The sequence below is a fragment of the Dromaius novaehollandiae genome, chromosome 3 (assembly GCF_036370855.1).
Source record: "Dromaius novaehollandiae isolate bDroNov1 chromosome 3, bDroNov1.hap1, whole genome shotgun sequence".
NCBI classification, from domain to species: domain Eukaryota; kingdom Metazoa; phylum Chordata; class Aves; order Casuariiformes; family Dromaiidae; genus Dromaius; species Dromaius novaehollandiae.
Genome location: NC_088100.1, coordinates 66,777,454 through 66,800,591, shown reverse-complemented (window position 1 = coordinate 66,800,591; position 23,138 = coordinate 66,777,454). Strand labels below are relative to the sequence as shown.

General features: G+C 36.3%; 1 protein-coding gene across 8 annotated transcripts in view; it reads right to left on the bottom strand.

Moving 5' to 3' along the window:
* Positions 1-1,532: 1,532 nt before the first annotated feature.
* ADGRG6 (adhesion G protein-coupled receptor G6) overlaps positions 1,533-23,138 on the bottom strand; it is a 117,351-nt gene continuing 95,745 nt past the window's right edge. For 6 of the 8 annotated variants that reach the window (XM_026120441.2, XM_026120425.2, XM_026120467.2 and 3 more), the window contains 7 exons: positions 21,413-21,540; positions 19,822-20,090; positions 18,082-18,196; positions 16,713-16,996; positions 12,521-12,622; positions 9,934-10,086; positions 1,533-4,634 (listed from right to left, as the gene is read on the bottom strand). In XM_026120441.2, coding sequence (XP_025976226.1) covers positions 4,456-4,634; positions 9,934-10,086; positions 12,521-12,622; positions 16,713-16,996; positions 18,082-18,196; positions 19,822-20,090; positions 21,413-21,540 — 1,230 coding nt within the window. In that variant the 3' untranslated portion in view covers positions 1,533-4,455. Of the gene's footprint in view, positions 4,635-7,527; positions 7,575-9,933; positions 10,087-12,520; positions 12,623-16,712; positions 16,997-17,851; positions 17,938-18,081; positions 18,197-19,821; positions 20,091-21,412; positions 21,541-23,138 lie in introns of those variants that run through there. The other 2 variants (XM_064509063.1, XM_064509065.1) reach the window with 2 other exon arrangements.

Genomic DNA, 23,138 nt, shown 5'->3' with positions numbered 1-23,138 from the left:
TGTCAGACTCATTTTTCATCGCTGGGGGGCATTAGGGTGTTCCTGCACTGCACAGATATAATGGTTAGGTTAGCCTCTGAGTATGGAAGTGCTGGAGCTGCTGCCTTGAAGAACTGTGGTATATCTTCCACTTAAGTCTGGAGAGTCAAAAATACCGGTTTTGATTCACATGCACACAGAAAGCCCTGGCTGTCTGCTCTCCAGTGGCCTCCCTCCATCGCCAGCCAGTGGGATGGGGCCAGAAATGCTGATGAAAGCATGAGAGGGTGCAGAGAAGACCTTGGCAGCAGCCCTTTCACTAGTACTGCAGAAAATGATTGTCCTGTGGATGGGAGTGCCAATGTACAGCCAGGAGCTCTGCAAATTAAATGGAGTGAGTGGCCAAAACTGGTTAAGGGGAGGGTGAAGTGGGATGCCACCCAGCACACCAGCAGGTGTAATACTGGACTGCTCCACAAACTGGTTGGCATGATTGGGTTTCCTAACCTTAACTTCTAAGCCCTTTGCCTAATTTACTGATCCATATAATACTGATACATATTTATAAACAGTAAATATATAACAACTTTCTATGATGGCTCCATGCATAATACATTGCTGCCCCATAACTTTGGAGCTATTCTGGTGGTTGCATTGATGTGTCTGATTTTAGATCAGCCTTTCAAAAGTAATAAAATGAAGTGGCATTTTATGTAACTCAATTGGTTACAGTAGGAAGCTGTTAACAGTAGAGGATTAAAATAAAGTTGTTCTTGATATTTAAAAGCGATGAAATAAGAAAAATAAATCCGCCCCCAAAGGCTGCAAAACTCCTTACAAGTTCAGTATCTGCCAAGATCCTACTTGAAAAAAACAGGCTCCTTCCCTTAGGAGGGTCCTCCCACACAGTTCAAGGCATAAAGCCCAAGAGTAGTGTTTCCTGTTCACATGGACATACAGTCCAGAGACACACCCAGCATCCTCATTAATAAATACCTCTTATTACATGTTTTGTTTTGATTGCTTTCTAAAAATATTACCATTAAATCTTCATATTTTGTGCATTTTCTATAATGAGGCTATAGGTAGGTATATACTCTATAATAGGTAAGCAGATCTGGTGCATTTCAGGAGATTTCCATGCTCTTTAAAGGCAAACATTTAAAGGTAGGCCATTAATGTGTTATATTTGATGTTTGTACATTAGCATGTATATTTAGTCAAGTAATTGGCTGACTTAAATATTTTAATAGTGATCAGTCAAAGTATGATTAGAAGTCAAATCCTGCTGTTGATAATGAGGGACTAAATTCAGCTGGAAGAAAACATGTGAACAGAAATAATTCCTGAGTTATAGATTATCAATTTGTATTACTTTTAAAATATCATCCCAGCATATTGTCTGTTATTCTGATGCCTTTATTTTCCTTTCAGTGTTATGATATAACTGTCACCATAAATAAATGAACTTACATATCACTAGATCTGGCATTGAGGTAATCACAAAAGGGTAAAGTATATTCTGCAAAATGAATTCCTCTGATGAGATGGAGTTAAGTCTTGCACATTTATTTCCAACGTTTTGGCTATGCACGTACCTGTCTCACATACTTAATAAACACAAGATTATTTTCCAGATTTCCACTAAGTAATTTTTGCCATAGAACATTAAAAAAGAAAAAAAATCAACCATTCACTATTAAAAGACTTTAATTATTTGGAATGCTAACATCAAGAATGTTTATTTGAAAATGGTTCTTTCCACTTTAGTCCATCTTTAAATCTGTTACACTATATTCTACTGACTAGTATTACAAATTACACTGACATGTTTCCTCATACTTGTAAAAGAACTACAGTAAATTGTTTCACAAGGTGTTTGGAAAAAGCATATATAAGCAATTATTCTTTCCCTCTTCTTCTATGATGAAGGAGAAGCTTACTTTTAAAGTAACAAGAACAGACATTATAGAGCTAAATATATTTTGACATATTTAACCTCAAAAATAAATAAATATATACAAGGGAGGTTACAGCATGTCAACTACAAAGTAGAAGCTTTACATTGGAGAACTGAGAGCCTTCAAGAGCATCTAACTGACATAGACAGTTTAAGATTACTACATGGTAGTAAAAAAAAGAAAAAAATCTTAATTCAGCAAAAATATAGGTAGCTGTACATTAAACTGATAGTTAGCTAACAGCCTTGCTTCAGTCAAGATACTGTGTTTGCTTTTTATTTATATTTACTGATTTATTATGTTTTACTAATTCCTCATTTTCAGGAATGTTTGGTTTTTCCTTCTCTTCACTTCTAAACACCTTAATCAGGTAGAAATCTCACAGTAAGCTGCTATGTGAACACTATTATCTACAGTAGTTAAGCAAGTGGGATGATAAAATATTAAATCCAGTAAATCCTGGTACATAATCTCTCCCTATTTTTTCCCCTTATTAAAGATATCTGACAATATTCATCCCCGTTAATAAGTGCATTTGAAGTAAACAGGGCTGACTCTCATTCATACCATCATATAAGTATTTGCAGTTATGACACTGAGGTTTCATTAAAGGTATTTGTGGCAACCGCAGTGTTTCTGGATGGAATACAATAAGAACATACTCCTCTCCTTCAGCAAACAAGGTGTTTGTAGCCAGGGAAAATACTCCATTTGTGCGGTCACAGCATTAAATGATCTCTGCACACAAAAGTGCATGCAAAGAGCAGAGAAAGGCACAAATCCACCTCCAGAATCACTGAACATCCACCTGCTTGGCAACTGAAAATCTCATAGCACAACTTTCTGGCCACCTTCCGAACAGAACTAATCAAATATTTGGCTAAAAATACTTTGGTGGAAAATGGCCTTTTTGAAAGATGAAAATTTCCATTAGGAGACATTATTCTCTAACAAAAATATTCAAAAATACCTTTGATTTTTTGGCTCATGCTTTCATTGACATGTGCAGCTAAAATTTTTATAAAGCCTGGCATGTGGCGAGACATACTACATGAGAGATGCACTTTTGGCAGACATGGTTGTGTGCTAATGTCTCATAAACTTATAGATATCAAAACAAACAAGCATTTTACATTCTTGTCTGCCCTCTGCACACACACAAAACTCTGTGTAGTTACGCACAGAGTATAGTAAAGCAAAATTCATTAATGTTGCCTGAACACTGTTTGACACTGTGCCTTCAACAATCTTGATCTAGGCAGTTAATTGGGGTGCAGGAGCGAGATGGTAATATTGATACTAGCAATGCCAAGAAAGATGTCATTTATTCATCACCAGGAAATGTACTGCAATCCCCAGATTCTTCTCATGTTGCAATGCTATTCAAGGGCAGTAGCTACACGTACAACATATTGGACGTACAGAAAGTGACAAATGCGCCCATGGGCTTAAAAAGTGTGCATCTTGTATCTAATACATTCATTGTTCTGAGATTGTCTGTGCTACACATTGTGCTTTCCTCTGTAATATTTACCGTGTGCATTATTATAAAAGTATGTGTGGAGAGAGATTTAGGTGTATATTTATATATCTATACATAGGTGAATGTCTTCTATCTCATTTAGTGAAGAGGAGCATTAAACATGGGATTGCACACATTGGCAATGACAATGTATAATTAGTGTTGCAATGAGAGATGCCACCTTTCCTACGTACTGATCAATGAATGTTGAAACATGACTTTTTGTAAACTTTGGATTTACCTGTTTGCTTGTTCTGCACCAATCCAAATGACACCTACCACTGTTTCCATACATAAGATGGGCATAAAATTTGCAAAAGAGTTATTAGCAACCTGCACATCCTTCTTAGCCAGCACATCTATGCAAACAAATACAAAACAGCCTGAATTTACAGCACATACAGTTTCAGTAAGCAAGATTTGCATGATTAGGTCTGTTTAGTCAAAATTTGTTTAAAATTACCCTTTAACACTGGTGTTAGGGTTTTACTCACTTACAAAAAAGAACAGGCAGCACTGGACAGTCAAGAAGCAAGAATTTTAACAAGTGCAGTAGGAAAATCCATTTTCTTCAAAAGAAAAAGACCATCAGTAAACTGTTCAGAAAGAGTTAGCTTGTACTGCAGGATGTCTGCTATTTTCTCCAACAGTCAAGACTTGCTTCTGTTTGGACTATATAATTTAGAGTTAGGCTTTTGGCTCTTCTTCAGTCTTAAAAATGTTTACACAGAATTGCAATTAGCTGTCCAGGTATCATGTTGGCTGACACTCATTTCAAAACAGCTCAATATCATGGTGGAAAATTGTCCTTTTCCAAACAGTAAAAGGGTAGAGAAATTGGTCCTCAGATGCAAGCTGTTATTAGGATAACATTATAAACTGGGAAAAATAACTAAACAGGTCACATTATATGACAGATGGACCTCTCCTTCATTATCCTGAATTCCATGCAGATTCGTTGTCTTGCTTTGGTTGAAAAAATTGGAAGCCCATTTAGAACTTTGTGCTGTGACTAAATGTGTCAGACATGATTATATTTTTATAGAAGTTGTCAGAGTGAGCATTGCAGTATCCCTTGACCTTGTCAATAACCTGATGGACAGGGATGATTGATGTCTGTTCTCCATCCTCTTGGGTAAATTTTGAAGATGGCTTGTCAACAAAAATATTTTCTAGGAAGAGGAAAAAGCAACAACAAGAGGTTAAGAAGTCTTAAGTGAACTCATAGTTTAAGAAGTGTGTCACTCTCACACAGATATGCTTTCAGTTATCATTATTGTTGAATGAAATTACTGTCCTGAAAGCCAGCAAACCACTTTTTGGCTTGGTGTTATTTTTTCTAAATTCTTTTCAGAATCCAGCTTTTGCCTAAATTCAACATATTCTAACCTAAATGGCTAGAATTTTAGCCCCTGCTCAGGTCTCTCTTGAGTTTATCCCCTCTATTCTTTTGCCTAAAATGTAACTGACTCCTACTGCACTTTAATATATGGATTTACTGTTCATGCTTTCAATGTTACAAATTAAAAACATTACAGTATCACTGGAATAGGAGTGACTTCCATGACATCTGCTAAATAACATCTCCACATAACAGAGTAGTGGAAAATGATAGCAAACAAACATAATTATTTCACTGTGAAAGTTATAATCTAAGCACAGAAATAATCACAGAATGTAGCAAAAGATGACTTGCATCTTAAATCAGATAACCAGAATTAAAACTGGCCTAAACTTTATACTTTGCCTTTTCCACAATGGGGAGAATACAGGCTGAACAACTATGGGAATGAAATGCGGAAAACTGCCATTGTTTCAGAATTCATATACTATAAACCAAGAATGGAAATGAAGAGAAAAAGAAGGCAATTTAGTCTTAAAATTTTCTCTTTTAGTTATTGAAAAGACATGGATTTTCACATTTCTGATGTTGCCCAGGGCACTTCTGATAGGCACACTCAACATTACGAAAAAGATCATGCGATAAACCTGGTTAGACTTCTATCTCCCTCTTACAGAGATGAGCCAGATATATTTCAGGATCTAGGTATAAGAAAGTATTTTGCTTCTATTGTTAAGTTAGCAATCTAAGCTCCTTTCAGAGCTAATAGAGAAAAGCAGGCATTTCGAGAGTGCATTTGTCAAATCCTCTTTCAGATATCCACATTATGTCTGATAAATCCTCTTATGCTTGTCTGTTTTCCCCCATTAACTATAAAAATACACCAGGGTATCCTGCTTCCTACAGTCATGTGACCTGTGTCCTACCCTTGAAGTTACTCAGAGCAGCTCTTAAGGATGTCTCACGAAGGCTGGCACACCAATAAGCCTGAGCCTTGCAGCCTTTTTCATATGCTTTCCAGAAAAAAACTCCTCCTCGGACTGAGCTGGGAAAGTCTGCTGCAGAGGCTGACAGGGCTGCTGTTCTCAGACCGGTCAGCAGGTAGAGCTCGCGGAGCGAGCAATGAGAAAGTGTGCATCCCTTTTTCTCGAGTATATCATCTTAACGAGCTTTCTTATCGCTTCCATTGTAGTGAGTAAAGGTGGAATTAATTCTTGTAACCTGCACAAGGCTTGGACCATCGCATGCTTTGACAGTAAGAGGGAGGATTCTAAGAAGTGATGTTTTCTACGAGTGGCATTTCTGACAGCAGTTTAATAGAATTTGGCAAAATCACCTTTGAAAATTTCTTGGATTGTTTAAAGAACTAGCATATTATTTCATACATTGTTTCATATTATGATTTCATACAAAACTTGTTTCTTATAGAAATGATTTATTAATTAAAACAAAACAGAAAAGTACAACCCCTCCCCCAGGAAATCATGATATCAAGCCATACAAGAGATTTGCAGCATAAAATGTTGCATGAAGGAGGAATGGATTGCAGAGTGAGAAATCAAAACAGTTTCACCCATGAAACAAGAAACAGGCATGTTAAGACATATCAGAATGATTTTTTTTTGAAGCACGCAAGAATGTCCACGAATCGCAGCAAGTAACGCCATGTCCAATTTCAAACTGCTGGGTACCCTGTACCTTTCAAATGCATGTATTTACTAGCCAACGGTATTATATTTTGAGTATACATTTTTCTACATATTGAATATCTTATTACAAAGATGAAAAGCTAATTCTTAGTCTTCAGGACAGATTTTTGAAATGCCTCACTTCTTTTTACATGACATCATTACATTGCTAAATAACACCTATGAAATTTGCATGCACAGGAACTATGTAAGTCCTTTGAAACCAGTGGAGGTCTCTTTTTTTTCTTTTTTTTTTTTTAAGCTCAGTGAGGTTCAGACCAGAGCACAAGGTCAGAACTGTAGTGTCACTGAAGTAAATGGGAGCTGTACCATCAAATTCTGTCCAGAAATAAAACTAATTTCCAATTTATAAAAGTGTTATATATATTTAACTACTACCTACAATACGTTTGTGACAGTTTTACAGACAGCAGTGCTACAAGATGTCAGAGTGATTTCTTTTGTCCACAACAAGCATCGCAGCTGGGGAATTCTACATTCAATGAGTAGTTCACAGGACAGCTTTCAGACATATATAGTTGGTCATTCAGATTCAATCTGGCTGTGATTGGATATGAAAAACCAATGGCTAGAGGACTAAATTCCATAATGGCCATAGACGAAGTAGATATGCACTATCTTAAAATTTCCATAGAAGCTCCTCAAATATGCAAAATCTTTCTAGGAATCAATCAGATTGTTTTTGCTTTTTAATGTGTTTTATGTATGGGTGTTTCAACTTAATCTCTTCTCCCTAGATTATTTTATATGGGCATTAACATCAGGACATGGCCTGTTTCCTAAAATGGTATCTTTCGAACGCTTCATGCCCCATGCAGAGTGCAGGCGACCAGAATTTGAAGTACGCTTATTCTTTGAAGTGCAGACTCAGCACCAGTGATGCAAGATGTAATAGTGAGAAAAAAGCAGTGTTCCTGATTAGCAAAGTCCTTTGTGTCAATTAGGACATCATGCAAATGGCATCCCTCCACCCTGTTTGAACCATGCATTCGACAAAAGCGATTCTCACTTTACCTGTAATGTTCCACCACTGATGAGGAAATGGCCTTAGAAGACATTATCTATACCACAAACACATGAATGCCTGTGTCAGTTCCAGGGAACACATTATAACCATTTTAACAAGAGCTGCCAAGACATGTAGCTATTACATTATTTGCCTATACTTTAGCTAAGACATCATGATGAGAAGTTTAGCTGGATTAAAAATCAGAACCATGTATCTCAGTCATTTTCTATTATTTTAACACCATCAGAAGATATACAGGTATTTGAAAGCCTAAATTCACTGAAAATTCCTTTAGAGTATTACAATAGAGTGTGCATTTTCAGAGGTCAAAGAAAAATGTAATAAGATTAAAAAACTGTACAGAAAACTGTGGTATTGCCTTAATGTCCACTAAAAGAATACATTACGAGTTATGATTACATTACCAACTATAATCCATTTTAGGAACTAACTTACGCGTTGGCTTAAGCTCACTATTTTTGTGGAAAGTATATGAGCACTTTCCTAACTTCAATATTTTTTTAACTTAAATCCTATTATCTGGAATTGTCTTCTTGTTTTGCTTCAAGACTACCTTGCAAAAACTCTAGCACTAAATCGCTTTAATTGCCAGACTGATAAAAAGCTTTGAGCCTGACAAAACATCTAAGCACATTTTTGTCTTTAGTCACAATGTCAAGGATGTAAACATCTAGCTGACACTAGTATGAACGGGAATTTTCTGTCCGCTGTACCATACATAGAATTGGGCATGTTATGAGTAAACTGCATGATGCTCTCAGCTATCTCATTTGACGTTTTTAAAGGGACAGTAGAGGTATGTAATCTATTACATTAATTACACATTAATTTTTAAATTGCTATTAAATTAATAGTAGCATCATGAGTGGCGAAATAGTACACACGCTGTGTGTGGAAGACTGCTGATAGAAATGTCCTTTACAAGAGAGAGAGCTGAAGATGGCTTACTTAGGTCACTTGGAGCCATGTGGCACATCAAAACTGAGATGGCAGCAGGGACAAGCACCGGGGAGAGGCAGAAGCCAGCCAAGAGCAGCCCTGGCTGGGAATCCTGAGAGGAAATTCCCTAGGCATAAAGCTTGGTGAAGCAGTATGCCAGGGAATTTCTGACATACTGCTGATTTTCACTGTATTCAGGGCAAATGTATTTCATGTACATTCTCTATAAGCAAAAAAGATTTATACTCTTGAAAACCTGATGCACAGGAGTATGCAAATGGAGGCACCGAATATTAGTTAGTGGTTACAGTCAGAGAAAACTATATATTTCTAAAAAAATGGAAATTCTAGACAGAAAAATTATTGTGTGCCTAAGTGAACCAGGTAATGAGCAGCAATAAAAACAGGAAGACATTTCGTGGAATCTAAAGAGATTGAAGCATCAGAAATGAGACCTTGGGGATTTCTGAAAATAATTTAATTTTAAAAAATAATAGAACTTTCCTTCCAGTAAATTCATATCTTTCATATTTAAAACAGTGATTCTAACAAATATTTTAAAGCAAGCAAATACATCTCTTTGGGTTACGGATGTGTGCAAATGTTATTTCCATTTTGTTTTAGAAAATAATCCTGTGATAATATGTTACGTGACTATACAGTATGATACTCATGAAAACATGAGTTAACAAAAACCTAGCAGCAAAACATCCAAACACAACTTCATAAGCTATTTAAAAGCTTTTCTGAAGTATTATCTCAGCCATAAGCAAAAAGACCTGCAAAGCATGCCAGTTCCTGCTTTTGTGTACTTTTAAAGTGTTCTTAAAATAAGCACATTTTTATTTGGTGTGAGTGGAATACAGATGATGCCTTTTTTTACACCATTGACATCTAAATAGATAAGCAGTAAATATGGCACACTATTTGTAGCAAGGAAAAACAGCATATACTTGGGGAACACAGTATTAATTTGCAAGTAGCTTCCATTTGTCTCTCTCCCATAAATATGTTACAGTTAAATGGAAGCAGTTTTGCTGAGTGAATAAACTGTGGAGTTGGATTCAGAAGACCTGATTTCTATTTCCAACTGTGCTGCAAGCTTTCATGCCACCTCGGGCAAGAAATGCCATCTCTCTGTGCTTTGGTTTCTATGTGTTTACAGTGGGATAAAACTTTTCTTCTTCTAACCAAAGAGGTGAAAGTGCCATAGAAGAAGTAAGGTTTTTATTACACATACTTTTATAGGACAGGAACATACACAGATCAGAACTATACATTGGATATACTGTATATTAGGCTGAGATTCTTAGTAAACAATAACATTTAAAAAATACGAAACCTATGCAAATTAGTGAAATTTTCTCATGTTAACCTTTGGGTTACTAATGTACTTTTAACATCAAAGAAAGTATTCAAAAATACACTGTGTCATATTATGACTAACTCACCTGTATGGCTGTTTCGTTTCAAATATGTATTTGCGGTAGATTTTGATTTGGATGTTAAGTAGGTTGAATTGGAGCCGATGGAACTAGAGGATAAGGATTTCCCAAGATTATCGGAACTCTTCTTTATAATGTTGGTTGCTGTCTTGCTCCAATCTAAAAATTATTGAAAAGATTTAAGTAATTAATTACTGTAGTTACTAAATGTCAAAAAGTTTTTAAATTATGAACATTCCAAGTATCAGATGCATTTCTTAATGTTGCTTATAACAAATGATTTCTCTGAGAGCCTGTCAGAGAGCCTTTCCGTTTCTTAAGAAACGAAACTTGATTTACTTGATTTACAAATCCAACTTGATTTACTTTGCTGTTTACCAGAGTAGTTAAAATTGGTGCCTCCATTTCTAACATTTTAACAATCATTTGGTTGGATGGCAGAACTGTAAGTAAGACCCAGCTCTCCAGGAAGCAGGAAAGCAATGAAGATCTGTAGCTGTATAAGGATGTAAAATTTCATCATCTGACCAGAGAAATCCAAAGGGTTGGACAGGAGCATTTACAGAGGCCTTATCATTTGAGGGCTTGATCTGTTGCTGTAGAGCGCCTACATACTAGTGGATTTGCACCTGTTGCTATAGGGTTTACAATTTTGGTGCATTATTAATAATAATGAATAATAATATTTATTCAGTAGTTCATATTTGAGGAGTTTTGTCAGAACCATTATCACAATAGACTCTTACACTGAAACAACTTCCAAAATTAAGTTAATAACTAATATCAATAAACCTTTGGGGGAAAACTGACACTGGAAAACTCACAAGTGTCCCAATACCAGTATCACGCAGAACAAATGTATCTAACTATTTCTGCAACATATACTTGCAGGTAGGTACAGGCAATTTCGCACATTAGTCCTACTGTTGCCATTACCATTCTAGTTTATTGTACTGCAGTGAAATTCACAAAATGCAGAGAAGATACATGGGCCACTTATGCCTTGGTTTATATGAAGACAAGGATTTTATCCTGAATCACTGCAACTGGATATAGGTCACAATTTCTCTGATCTAGCTATGACAGTGCTGTATGGTTTTGGTTTGGCTATTTCTTTGCTTTATCATAACATGCTCTAAAGTTCATTTCAGACAAATAAGGATTTAAGATCACATTTGATTTATATTGCACTCTTCTGTCTGCTAATGGTTTGAGGTTCACTGAGAATAAAACCAGCTGGTGGTGGTGGGCCAGTTAGCACTAGGTGTAATGACAGCACATTAAGTAACATCACTGAAATACTTGAATCCTTCAGGTTTTTATTTCTATCATCCCCACAGGCTGCCCAACAGCAGCATAAAAATCTGGAAATAATTTTATCCATCTGTTTTCCAGTCCAGGAGTTACAGCATGTACCGCATGGAAACTGAACGTATGAAATAATGTGGATGCCTGATCAGAATGATTTTTTTTTCCTAATTCACATTAACTCTTTGAGATCATGAGTCAGGATTTCTTAGTATAAACTGAAAGCATAAATGTTTCATACTTTACAATGAGAATGCATTCCCTTACTAGCACTGTAAAAACAAACAAAACAAGAAAACAGAATTCTTCATGGAAAAGCAGTTACTTAAAGCCTTGAAACAGCCCTGGGAAGCCAACAGAGAAAGGACACGGAAAGTACTTGGGGCACTGTTATCATCTAAGGTAGACTGGTCTACCTCAACAGGCAATGAGGTTATGCTACTTTTTATCAACTATAGATATGAACCCTGGTCAATGAGCAATAACTCTATGAGCAAGAATTATATATTCCAAAATCTTTATGTCACATAGCACGGCGGGATTCATGTGCCTAAACACAGGAGCCCAATGCTATTTGAGATGGCCAAAGGTACAGGTGTCTATAAAAGTGTCCCATGTGTTGTACTGTATAAAAGTGTCCAAAGCAACTGTTTATTTGCTGCAAAGGACAGTTGTAGCAGTGCTTTCTCTGAGAGTCATAGATAAAGATGGACACCAATTTGGGAACCTAACTAGACTTCTGCTAAAGAATTTTCTTGTGTTTTCAGGTCCCTAATGCTCTCTCTGAATTACACGATGAAGGACAGAATAGTTTGAAAAGGTGAAGATAAAGGCAAAAGACCCCAGAGCTTTTCTATCTGCCCTTTAAGAAGCACTCCTACTTCAACCTAATAGTCCACAAGTTAGTCAGCATAATGTAATAAGGGAGAAAGGGAATAAGATTGACTTTGAATGACAGAATTTGAACCTTTGGACCTTGATTTAACCCTTTTTTTTTGTTTTTGCAGGGAGTCTACAGGGCCTTCCAAAACCATGCTCATAGCACTACAAAATTTACCAGCTGCCTTCAGTGGAAAACTTAAAGTGAGGACTTTTTATGAAGTGATATCTGAAAGGTCCCTTGGCAATTGTTATTAATAAAGTGAAGTGATAGCCTATTAATACTCTGCTTTTCCACATCCCTGCCCTAAATTGTGTTACTTTAAGAATAAAATAGCATGCTGTTGACCTGGACTTTTCCAGGCTATTCTAGCATCTGAGGAGTGGAGCCATGAACTGTTTTTACCTGAATTGTCTGCCAGTCGGAATCTGCCACAGCAGAGATGTCTCCTCCATTGTTTCTGCACGTTTTCTTTCATAGCACAATGGAAAACAAATATAAATAAACCTGCAACAAAAATGAATAAATAGCAAATGAAGCATATATTTATAAATAGATAAACAGATTAACTAAAATAAAATCTGCTAACAAAATGCTGTAAAGGAAAACCAAAGGAAAATCATGTTCAAGTCTTCTTATAGTCATCTATCTGCATGCCTCATTTAATAGGTACTAAAGTTAATTAAAGCTATCCCACCCTTCACCTGCTATAGATGTGTCTGGGATATTAGAAGGGAGAGAACAGAGCCCCTTTTATTGACATTGCTGATTTAGATTCAGCTCAGTGTGCATCTTTTAATTATTTTTGGTTTAGATGAAAATAATTAGAAGGTTTTGTCTTTGAACTAAATGAAAACTTTGCAACCAAAAGGACTGCAAGAGCCAGACTACAAAGCTAAATACAGATACTATTTTATAAAAGGATGACACTTTTAACTCATGTTCCACATCTACAGAACTGTGCTATATTTTTTTAAAACCTGAAGGCTTGAAATTGGCACTAAATGGGTACACAGAAAAAGAGCACTTGGATTTACGTGCATCACATGCATGCACTCAAAATGATTAGGAAAATGGTAAGTGAATGTTCAAAAGTACTAATTAAGGTGTCCAGCTATTTATTTCTGAAGAAAATTACCTGGTTTGTACATGCAATTGCAATAAATGTGTTTAAGAATGTTTGTTGTAGATCTCATTTTTTGCTTAAAAATGTATAATCTTTATTTTCAAGAAAGAAAATGGGCATCTATCATGTAGCAAACAAGGTTTCAGCTGGGTGCATGGTATGATTTCATCATTCTTCAGAGGAACTTTAAGGCTAAATATAGAATTTTGAATTACAATATGCTCTTGGCCCTTCCCAGGCAGGCACCAGCACTGCAATCTTCCATCTTTCTCTGGCTTGGTCTGTTCTTGTTTTACTTTTATTCACTGGGAGACAGCCAAGCTGAGGCTGAACACCTGATGGCAAAATCTTAAAGCCAAATCCCTCATGATTACATCTTAAAAGGTCACAAATGCTACATAATGTGGGCAAACGTGGTTTAGTGATGTTCTCTAAGCTCGTTCCTCTGCTATAATCACATACAGCTCCATATGCCAATGCCCGCCGTGTTACAGCTGGTGGAACACAAGGGCAGGGTCAAGCTTAGAAAATACAGATCTAAATCATAAAATTATCCTCTGTCCTCCAAAGCCCTGAGGTGTAATTTTGCATGAATGCTTGCCAGGGAACAGGACTGGTATCTCCTTACAGCACTCAGGCCAGGCTGAGCCCACTGAGGTCAGAGAACCAAAACAGTTAATTTTGATACCTTATGGTAATAAATATTGGCGTCATGAAATACAGTATTTGCAAAATTTTTTAGAGCTGACAGGAAAAAGTTGAGAAGCACAATTTAGGAAAGGTGAACATATCTTAATGCATCCTGTAATGAACTGTAAATTTTACTTTGAACTATAGTGAGCTCTCCTGAATTCTGGTTAATGTGTTTCCATTTAGTGAAATATTTCTGTGTGTGCTTCATTATAAGCACAGAGCAATTCCAATGTAATCACTAGCAGCTCTTACAAGCTTAAAGTTACGCAGTTGTCTGTGCTCCACAGTACCTCTTAGTACTTTTGCACTGCTACGAACTTACTAAATTGATGTTTAATTAAATTGTGGTAAAAGTTTGGAACATTCTGAACTGTAAAAAAAGAAAAGGAGCATGTCTATAGTAATACAAAAACAAATGTAGCACATTAAATACTTTGCCTTTGCCCTGTCTGGGCTTGGTCTCTGCATTTTTTTAATATGTATTCCATTGTTCATTAAGTTTACAATGTGCTTTAGCAATACAGCTTTGGTTTTGTTTCCCAGAGCCAAATCAGACCCTAGGCTTGGCTCTAGCTTGGCTCTGACTTAAAAGCATTTGGCTTGCCCAGGCATATATGTAAAATGAGCAGCCAAAAAAGAGATGTTCCCAGATTTTTTACTCCTCAGCGTCAAAGAGAGAAAAATCATTTCCTATGTAGATGAAAAAGCAAAGTACAGTAACACCAGCAGTTACTGCAAGCTACTTTTTCATTGCCGCATGCCAATGCATAGAAATCTAGGTTGATGGAGGCTGCTGGTATAGCTTAAAACATTAGTGCAGCTTTCAGGAACTTGAGAGATGAAATAGCCATATTTATTGAGGATATGACCCAAAGCTCACGGAAATTGCCAGATGTCCCTTATTATACTTGCCTCTCAAAGCAGGAAGCAGCTTTTCAGGGAATTCTGAAGTTTTGTCTTTTATAGTTTTAACAGTTCCATTAATTAAGCTCATCCTAATTCCCATGAAAGACTTGCCACACTGAACTACTTTCTACAGCTAGGAAACACTTCCTGATATGTATCCTAAATTCTTCTTTGCCCCATTCCATCTCCTTACTGCTAGACATATGTGCACCAGTCATATGCGATCTTAAACACACTCTTCCCTGAGTTTCTTTAGCTTTTCCCAGCTCCTTTTGACACAGCAGTAAACATTGTCATAAAAGGACTGTTGTCTTCCTGTGCTTGATATGACCTGCCTGTAGATCTGCTGTGCCATCTTTGCTGCCACAACATACTGCAAGCTTTTCATTCATCTTCTTTTTGCATTCAATCTTCAAGGTGTTTTGGTTTCATTTTCTAACTTAGCTGCTTTCCAAATATTCATTTTCCATTGAATAATGCTATTACCCCACAGAGACTTAAGCACTGGCGCTAAACCGTTGTGTGCACTCTGCACATACAAGCTTAAATGATTGCACTGGAAATTCTAGTTAAAGAGTACTTGCTGAATTTGATCCCTGGCATGCTTTTCAGAGTTTTAATCTCTTTTCATGTTCTTCCCATACTTCTAATCTCCCTAGGCCTTTCTGAATATCTAACACTGACACATTACAGCAAATACTTCATTATGCCCCTAGAGGAGCATCAGAATCTGTCCTTTGGAAAAAAAGTCTTTAGTAAGAACACCACATACAAACACTTTTTGCCATTTTGCCTAGCATTCAATGTTGAACCTGAACCAACCCAAAACCCTAAACATTATTCTCTTTCCACAAAAGCTCAATAAATCTTTTAGAGCAGTAAATGCATCTCAACTGTAACAGATAGAAATCCATGCAGTACTTTTTCCATTAAAGAAAGATATTTTGCTCTCCCTAGGCAATCTTTTTTTTAATCTCAATATTTGTGTGGCATAACACATGCTCCTCCAGTGACATTCTTGGGTTTTGCTTTTTACATTTTTTTCCAAGAAAATTTATTTTTTATCTCAACATGTGTGTGCCATAACACATGCCCCTCCAATGACTTCCTTGGGTTCTGCTTCTTGTTTTGTTTTTAGTTGTTTTTGCTAGTGGATAGGCCAACGGGAGGGGGAGATTCTTATGTCATTTGGTACATACGCAAATCAGCGCTGAGCTGAAATTCTGTTAAATGTCAGCTATATAATTTTGTAATTTATAACTGTTGGATTATAATTTGCAGCATTTTTCACAACTTAAGGATGAACAATTTTGGAAAAGTAAAATATCCAAAACTTCAGTAAAGGAAACAGAAATAAGCAGACTGCAACAGTCATTGGATTTTTCTTAAAGAACCAAAGAATATCACATATCCCTGTGTTATCTCTTCACACTAAAACACGACTGAAATTTATTTGATGAGCTCTTTATGCCTTAAGAAAATAGTTATGAGCTTTACAGACTCACTACAGGAATAAATTAAGGAAAGAAGATTCCTATATTTGTTATAATCAGTGAAAGGAAATGTTGAAGGTCATACAGCATCTATGTCAACAGAGATCACTGCAGACTGTTAGATATGAATAGCACTATTTATAATACAGAACATTTTATTGGAAAGACCTTGAAACTTTAATTCGTTTAACCAAGATATTCAAAACATGTGAGGTGGGTACCATTATTCCACATAAGGGGAAACTTTAGATGTCTTAGTGTCAAGGAAAGATCCAGAGAACTTGGATTTGAGTTCCCTAGTCAAATCAGTGGACATCATTTGTCACAAAACAGCAACAGTGTAAATACTGTTTGTTCACAGAACAGAAAGTCAGCTTACCTTGCAATGAATTGAAAATTGAGAAGAGGTACAGGAAAGGGAGAGTTAAGGGACCCCAGGCAAAAAAGGCAAAGCCCCATGTCATGCCCAAGAGGAAGGTCAGGCTGACAACACTACGGAGATTCCTCAGGATCTCTTCTTTTAGGGTCCGATTAGTTCTTTTCCCATTCCTCCCACAGATCTGCACCATCACCACAACAAACATGGCAATGTTCATCAGAAACACGATGCCAAAGTAACCAGCACAAGTCACATAAAAGACAACTTCATTCTTGATCCAGCAGCTGTAAAAAATACCAAAATACGGCCATTTTTAGATATGAATAATTCTCTGCTTCAGTTATTTATATGACTACAAGGAAAATAAGTCTATGTCTGATTACACTGCTGCAGAGCTGCAATTTTAAACAAAACCTTTAACCATTTTATATTTGCAAATAGGATGAAGCCCAGCAGCATCTTTAAGACACTATGGGCTATATTAGTACCTTGTATCTCATTTTACTTTAAAACTAATTAGATAGAAAAGCTGACCTAAGATGCAGGCTGTGGGAACTGTGAACCAATCATGAAATGTTTAGACTTAATATGAGTAGCATCACCACTTGCATCAGTGTGAGCCATAGGCCGCTGTAGTAACAGAATGGGCTACATACACAAGTCAGAGACAAACTTGGATCTTCAGTGCCAAGATCTCAAGTTTCTGCCACTTGAGCAGCTCGAGGAGAACTCAAACAGCCCCAAGGAAGAAGCTGAATGGGTAGTCCTTTCAGCTAGCCATATGAAAGCCAGGCATTTGAGAGATCCAGCTTACTCCTCCAGCATGAATGGCTTGAATGCTTACCATGATACTTTAATAAAAATACACAATGATATATTTATCATCATGAAGCTTTGCCAGGCAAGGCAGACAGAATGAGATAACAAACAGTCATACTAGAATTTGGGGGTTTGGAGATTATTATTTGGACATCTAGATAAGAACAGAGAAAGCTAATGACCTACATTGACAAGAAGCTATTTTATTTACAAAAGAAACTATTTTTTTACTAATTCTTTCCTGCTGTCACCTAGAATATATAGCTTTCACTTAAGATAAATCAAAACTGGCATTTTTATTTTTGCGAAACAAAACTTACGGATTATTCTTTTGTCAGAAGTGTGTTTTTCCGTGGCATTGGGTGATGCAGACTTGCCTCCAATTTTTCTCATAGCCTTCTTTGCACTTCAGATACAAATAATTTAGAAGACAACCACATCCACTTTGCTTGTTTTATACACCTATGCTTTTTTCAAAGCAATCTGACAAATGCTAAATTTCTTCAGAATGTAAATGCTAAATTATTAAGAGATTAAAAGAAATACTCACAAATCGTCTCCTCCTTGCCCATTAGCATCTTTGCCGTATAATTCTTTGCCATAAACATGACTTGCGTTTGTATTTGCACTTGCTAAAACAATTGCTATCACTAGAGCAGGCAAACCTGTAACACAAGAAACCTTTAGTTTGCTTTCAAAACCCCTAAGCCTTCAAAATCACCATGTAAAGCTCAATTATTGATTTTGTATCAGTATCGCTTTAGTTCAGAGTATCCTGAGGTAGCTCTACATCAGAAAACTGCATAGAGAAGTAGACGGAAATAAATGTTTTTTTTCAAAAAGTACAAACGTATAAAGCTTTCAAAGTACTTTATAAGCATTAGTGAATAAGTCTTATAATATTCTTTAATGCAGAAAATGTTACTATCCTATTTTAGTATGTGATATGGAAGTGCCATACTAAATAAAATAAGTAAGTACAATATGCTGCAGTGTAAAATATACTAAATTATATTTTACTAAAGTAAAATATTCTCCCTTAATTACCCAAAGTTAAATTTGCGTTTGCACACAGGCCCTTATAAGAAAGTGAGAAAAAGACGATTAAAAAACGATTAAAAAGATGAGACTTAATTTTAAGTTGGAGTGATTTTCTTTCAGCGCTTCTGATGCCACTTAATTAGGCATCAAGGGAACATGAACTTGAAGCTGCAATTTCTGCTTTATTTTTTCTCAAAGGTAAATGTCTTCTTTTTCTCTATAGCATTACATATCCTTCATTTAAATGTGTACCAAAAATGAAGTAAACCACATGCATTTTTAATAATAAAGTGAAGGGAACATTTGGGAAAAATAACAAACAACTAGAGAACCATGTACACAGAGGTACAGCTCACACAGAATAAACGTACATTTCCTGGCGTGCCCTATTTACGTGTCTTACCCTTGCTATGACAAGAGATTCAAAGGGGAAGAGGTTAATTTGCTTTTCCTACCACTCAGTCCTTGTCCTCTGCTGAGGTTGCCAAAGAGGATGCTAGTTGCCAATGGAAAGACATCCATTATCAGCTGGAGTGAGGTCACTGCTCTAGTCACGAGGTTAATGGTTTTGTATTGTGTTGAATTATTTCAAACACAATATGTGCATTCAGGCAGAAGGCACAGATTCCTGATATAGAAAAAATGAAGAATAAAAGCCTTGCTGCCTGAGCCTCAGAGTTATTTTTCAGTACTACATTTTCCATTTCAACGCCAGAATGTACACTGATTAAGGCAGGCAGGACATCTCTGTGGTTTAAACACTGTGCTGAAGCTCAGGGCATTTTGGTAGTTTCTGATCCTGCCACAGGTTTTGTGCTTTTTGGCAAGAAACTTCAGGTTTGATCCAAAGCTTTTTGAAAGTCAATGCAAGGATCCCTACAGTAACTGCAGGAATTACTACTACTGCTATAAGAGAACTGCTGCAGTTTTCTGTCTTTGATATGACAGTAATGTTTCTTCTCTCCCACCCTGGCCTGTCTGGGTCGTGAGACCAGTTTATCTGGTCCCTCTGGTCCTCCTCAGGCTGCAAGCTCCTGCAGGCAGTGAATAGCAGCTACAGGACATTTGCACAAAATTAGACAATGGATCTATGGTCTCAGCTATATTCAGTATTTATGGTGCTCCTTTACCAAGGTGGGGAAGGAAACTTTACCCTGGCTTTGATTCTTCTCTACAGCTATGATAGAGATCTTCTGTACAGCATCCTTTCAAATATATGCTATGTAAATATTGGATCTGCTGAACTCACCCCAGCCAATGATGCAAAACTTCAGTATATATCGCCGTATATATGTGTTGAATACTTTTACTAGAGCAATGTACATGTGAACGGCTTCTAGTCCCATCCATGTAAAGGCGGCCAGAAGAAAAAAGTGCAAAAGGGAGGCAACAGCTATGCAGAGGCCATCTATGCCAAATGATGCAATCCAGCCATCAAGCAAGAAGATCAGGTTAAGAAAGAGCAAGGCTGTGCTCAAATTCATCAGGATTTTTGATGGATAATCTCTTCGCAGCTTCCTAGTGAGAGAAATACAGGTTCATACGATTAACCAGCTTCAATTGCCTGAACTGCTTACAGAAGCCAAGTTTACCAGTTTACAAAGTAAATAAAAGCACAGTGACCTCCTTGTGCCAATACACTATTGTGGCAATAAGGCGTAGTGAAGTATACCTCTGTGTGACATTGTTGAAAGCTTCTGCTACATGTGCTGGCAAAGAGCCAGCACTTCTTTGAGTTGTTAATGAGCTACCTAATTGCTGCAATATTTTAGCTATTGATTTGTTATTAAGAACCTTTCAAATTAAATATAAAACAATGTGTTTTTTATTTTAAATGAAAACTGAAGAAAAATAAAAGAAAACACTTTCAAAATATACTGCTGGCCAGAAGCTCATCTCTGGTTATTTTATCTATCAATCTTTGCTTGTTTTTCAGAAGATACTGTCCAGTGCATGTTGTTATTTTCTGTTTTGTTTTTCTTTTATGGAATCTTAAGAAGACTGAAAATCAAATTAATTTATTTTTCTTAACTGAGAGACATTGAAATATATGTACTGAGGGGCAAACCAACTTTGCCAACTTTGGACCACTGCATTATACCACACGCAATGCACTAGGAATGCAATAATGAGAAATATTTAGAACTATTTTTGAACATCTCAGAGAAAAACTCTTTTTTCCCCCAGCAAAATCTCCTTCTTTAGCAGCTACTCTGTCCTGTCCTGGCCTGTTATAGGCAGAATGGTTCCTTTGTGGCCACCTGTTGATATGACTTCATTTTCTCTTTTCACTGTTCACAGAATTGCATCACTTCATAACTTTTGCATTCCCTTGAGTCACCCTGACATTTCAGTAGAATTGTTTTTTAAAATTGTTGTAACACATTTAGCTTCATTTTATTTCTCTTCCCCACTTCCTTCTGAAGGGTTCTTGCATGTAATTTTTCTAGTTGGAATTTTTCTTTTATATTCAGGACTTATTATGTTTCAATAGGCTTTTTTTTTTTTTTTTTTTTAAACAAAAAGCCTGAAAAGCCTGGTTGTGGATTTTAAAATACATACCTGTTTAGAATCTAGAGGATACAGTACTCCCAGAGGAGAAGATTTTGGGACACATTAGCCCTGTTGCTCAGCCTGAGCAGCACAAGACAGCAAAAACAGGAGGAGGGAGTCTGAACTTGAAAAAAATTCTGCTCATAGCATTGGGCCCAAGAGTCTTTACTTATTTTTGTTTAAATACAGATTTGCCTTCCTAGATGAAAACACACCAACCATATGGTTAATTTATTTTATTCACCGTATAAAAGTATTTCTTTGTGATGTTTTGAACTAATACTTACTCGAAGGCAACATATGTCAGAAGAGTTGCAGCTGAAAATATGGCAGATATCCCACAGCCTATGTAAGTGATAAAGGTGAGGACCTTGGTATTCTGCGAGTCTATTTGTGTAGCTGTTCCCTGAAGATCCTAAGTGAGAGAGGAGGAAGAGGTATAAGTTATAGCAAACTCCTTTTTAATGAGCACAACACAGTTTCTTGGTAATCAGTCAAGTAAAGCTCAAAAACACTTTGGCAATGCCGCTATAACCCTGATGTTAAGGTTCATGTTTACTGGGTATATTTAGTTTATAGTTGCTACACCTCTCACTTCCTTCCCATGGCTCTTGAAAACATTGTGCTGTAAGTATTATAACTGCTGGGATCAGCAGAAAGACAGAGTCTGACACTGATCATTATAATTCATTATGAGGAATTCAAGTGGTCTTTTATGGAAAACTTTTCTCTTTTCAGATTTTTAGTTCAGTTGCTTATGGACACCCTTCTTGAAGAATAACATATTTGTATGGAAAATATAATACAAAATGTATTCATACTGAAGTGTAGACCATTCTGGTGAGTTTCTGACATCAGTTCTTGTTATTAAAAGTTCGTAAGAGTTGATGTTGCTAATCATCTACAGGTGAAACGAAGGGCAAGATATTGCTCTTCGGTTTTATGGTCTGTTTCGACATGCAAACTACAGTTATAAATAGAATTGGTCAGAAAAATAAAGACAACATTTCAAAAAAACTGGAAATGAAGTAGGAACATTCTGAGGATTTTTTTTCCAGTTTTCAGTCCAACTGTAATTGCCACATAGTACTGTCTGAGAATAAATGCCACTGTTATTTCCTTTTTTTAAGGACAAAACAAAAGAGAATGTTTGGATCTATATCACTTTGGAGTAAATGTGAGCAAATACCAATATTTAATGGTATCTATTTTATGGTCACTGTTACTGTGGCCCTTAGCAAAACTATCTAGCAAAAAGGTACCTATAAAAGGTTACAAAACATGATATTATTTGCAGGAAAATTAAACAGCTGTATGTAATTTTTTACTTTGTTCATCTACCAGGCTCATAAGACAGTTCATATATATCAAGAGAATGTTATTTGAAAGTCATTTAATATTTAAACTAAAGTCAGAAAAGATTATTAACATAGAAATGCAATTAGAAGGTCAAAACCGTATAAAAATCTACTGGAATACAGCCCAAATTCAGAAACCTTCCGCCTTATTTCCTAATGCAACAAAAGTATTCAGGGGAAAAGAAGGGACTCAGTGAATATACCCTAAAGAAAGCCCTTTTTTCTTCTGTTGAGGATGAAAAGTGAAAGAAGAACACAATTTAGGCTGCAAAAAGACAAAAAACTTAGGACTTTCTTGTATTTACATCTAAACATGATGTGAAGGGAGCAGCTTTATTAGTAAGGCTTTGGAAGACCAAAGCTGAAAGAGTCTGAGCATGTGGCTCCCTTGTGAAGTAAATTTTTTTTTGCTTTATTTAAACAACTTGAAACAGATTTTCTTGTTTCCCTCACTTTATCTTTAGTATTTAAAATATTTGCAGGTTTATTTTTATTAATTACTAAAATGTCACTACAAGAAGTTAAATCAGAAACATATACCTTTATTAGGAGCAAACATCTTTTCTGAAGGTTTGTTTTAGAAGCCAAAGAATGTTCATGTCAGACTGAAAGCCACAGTTCAGCCTATTACTGAGTGTGACTGTTGCATTTGGGA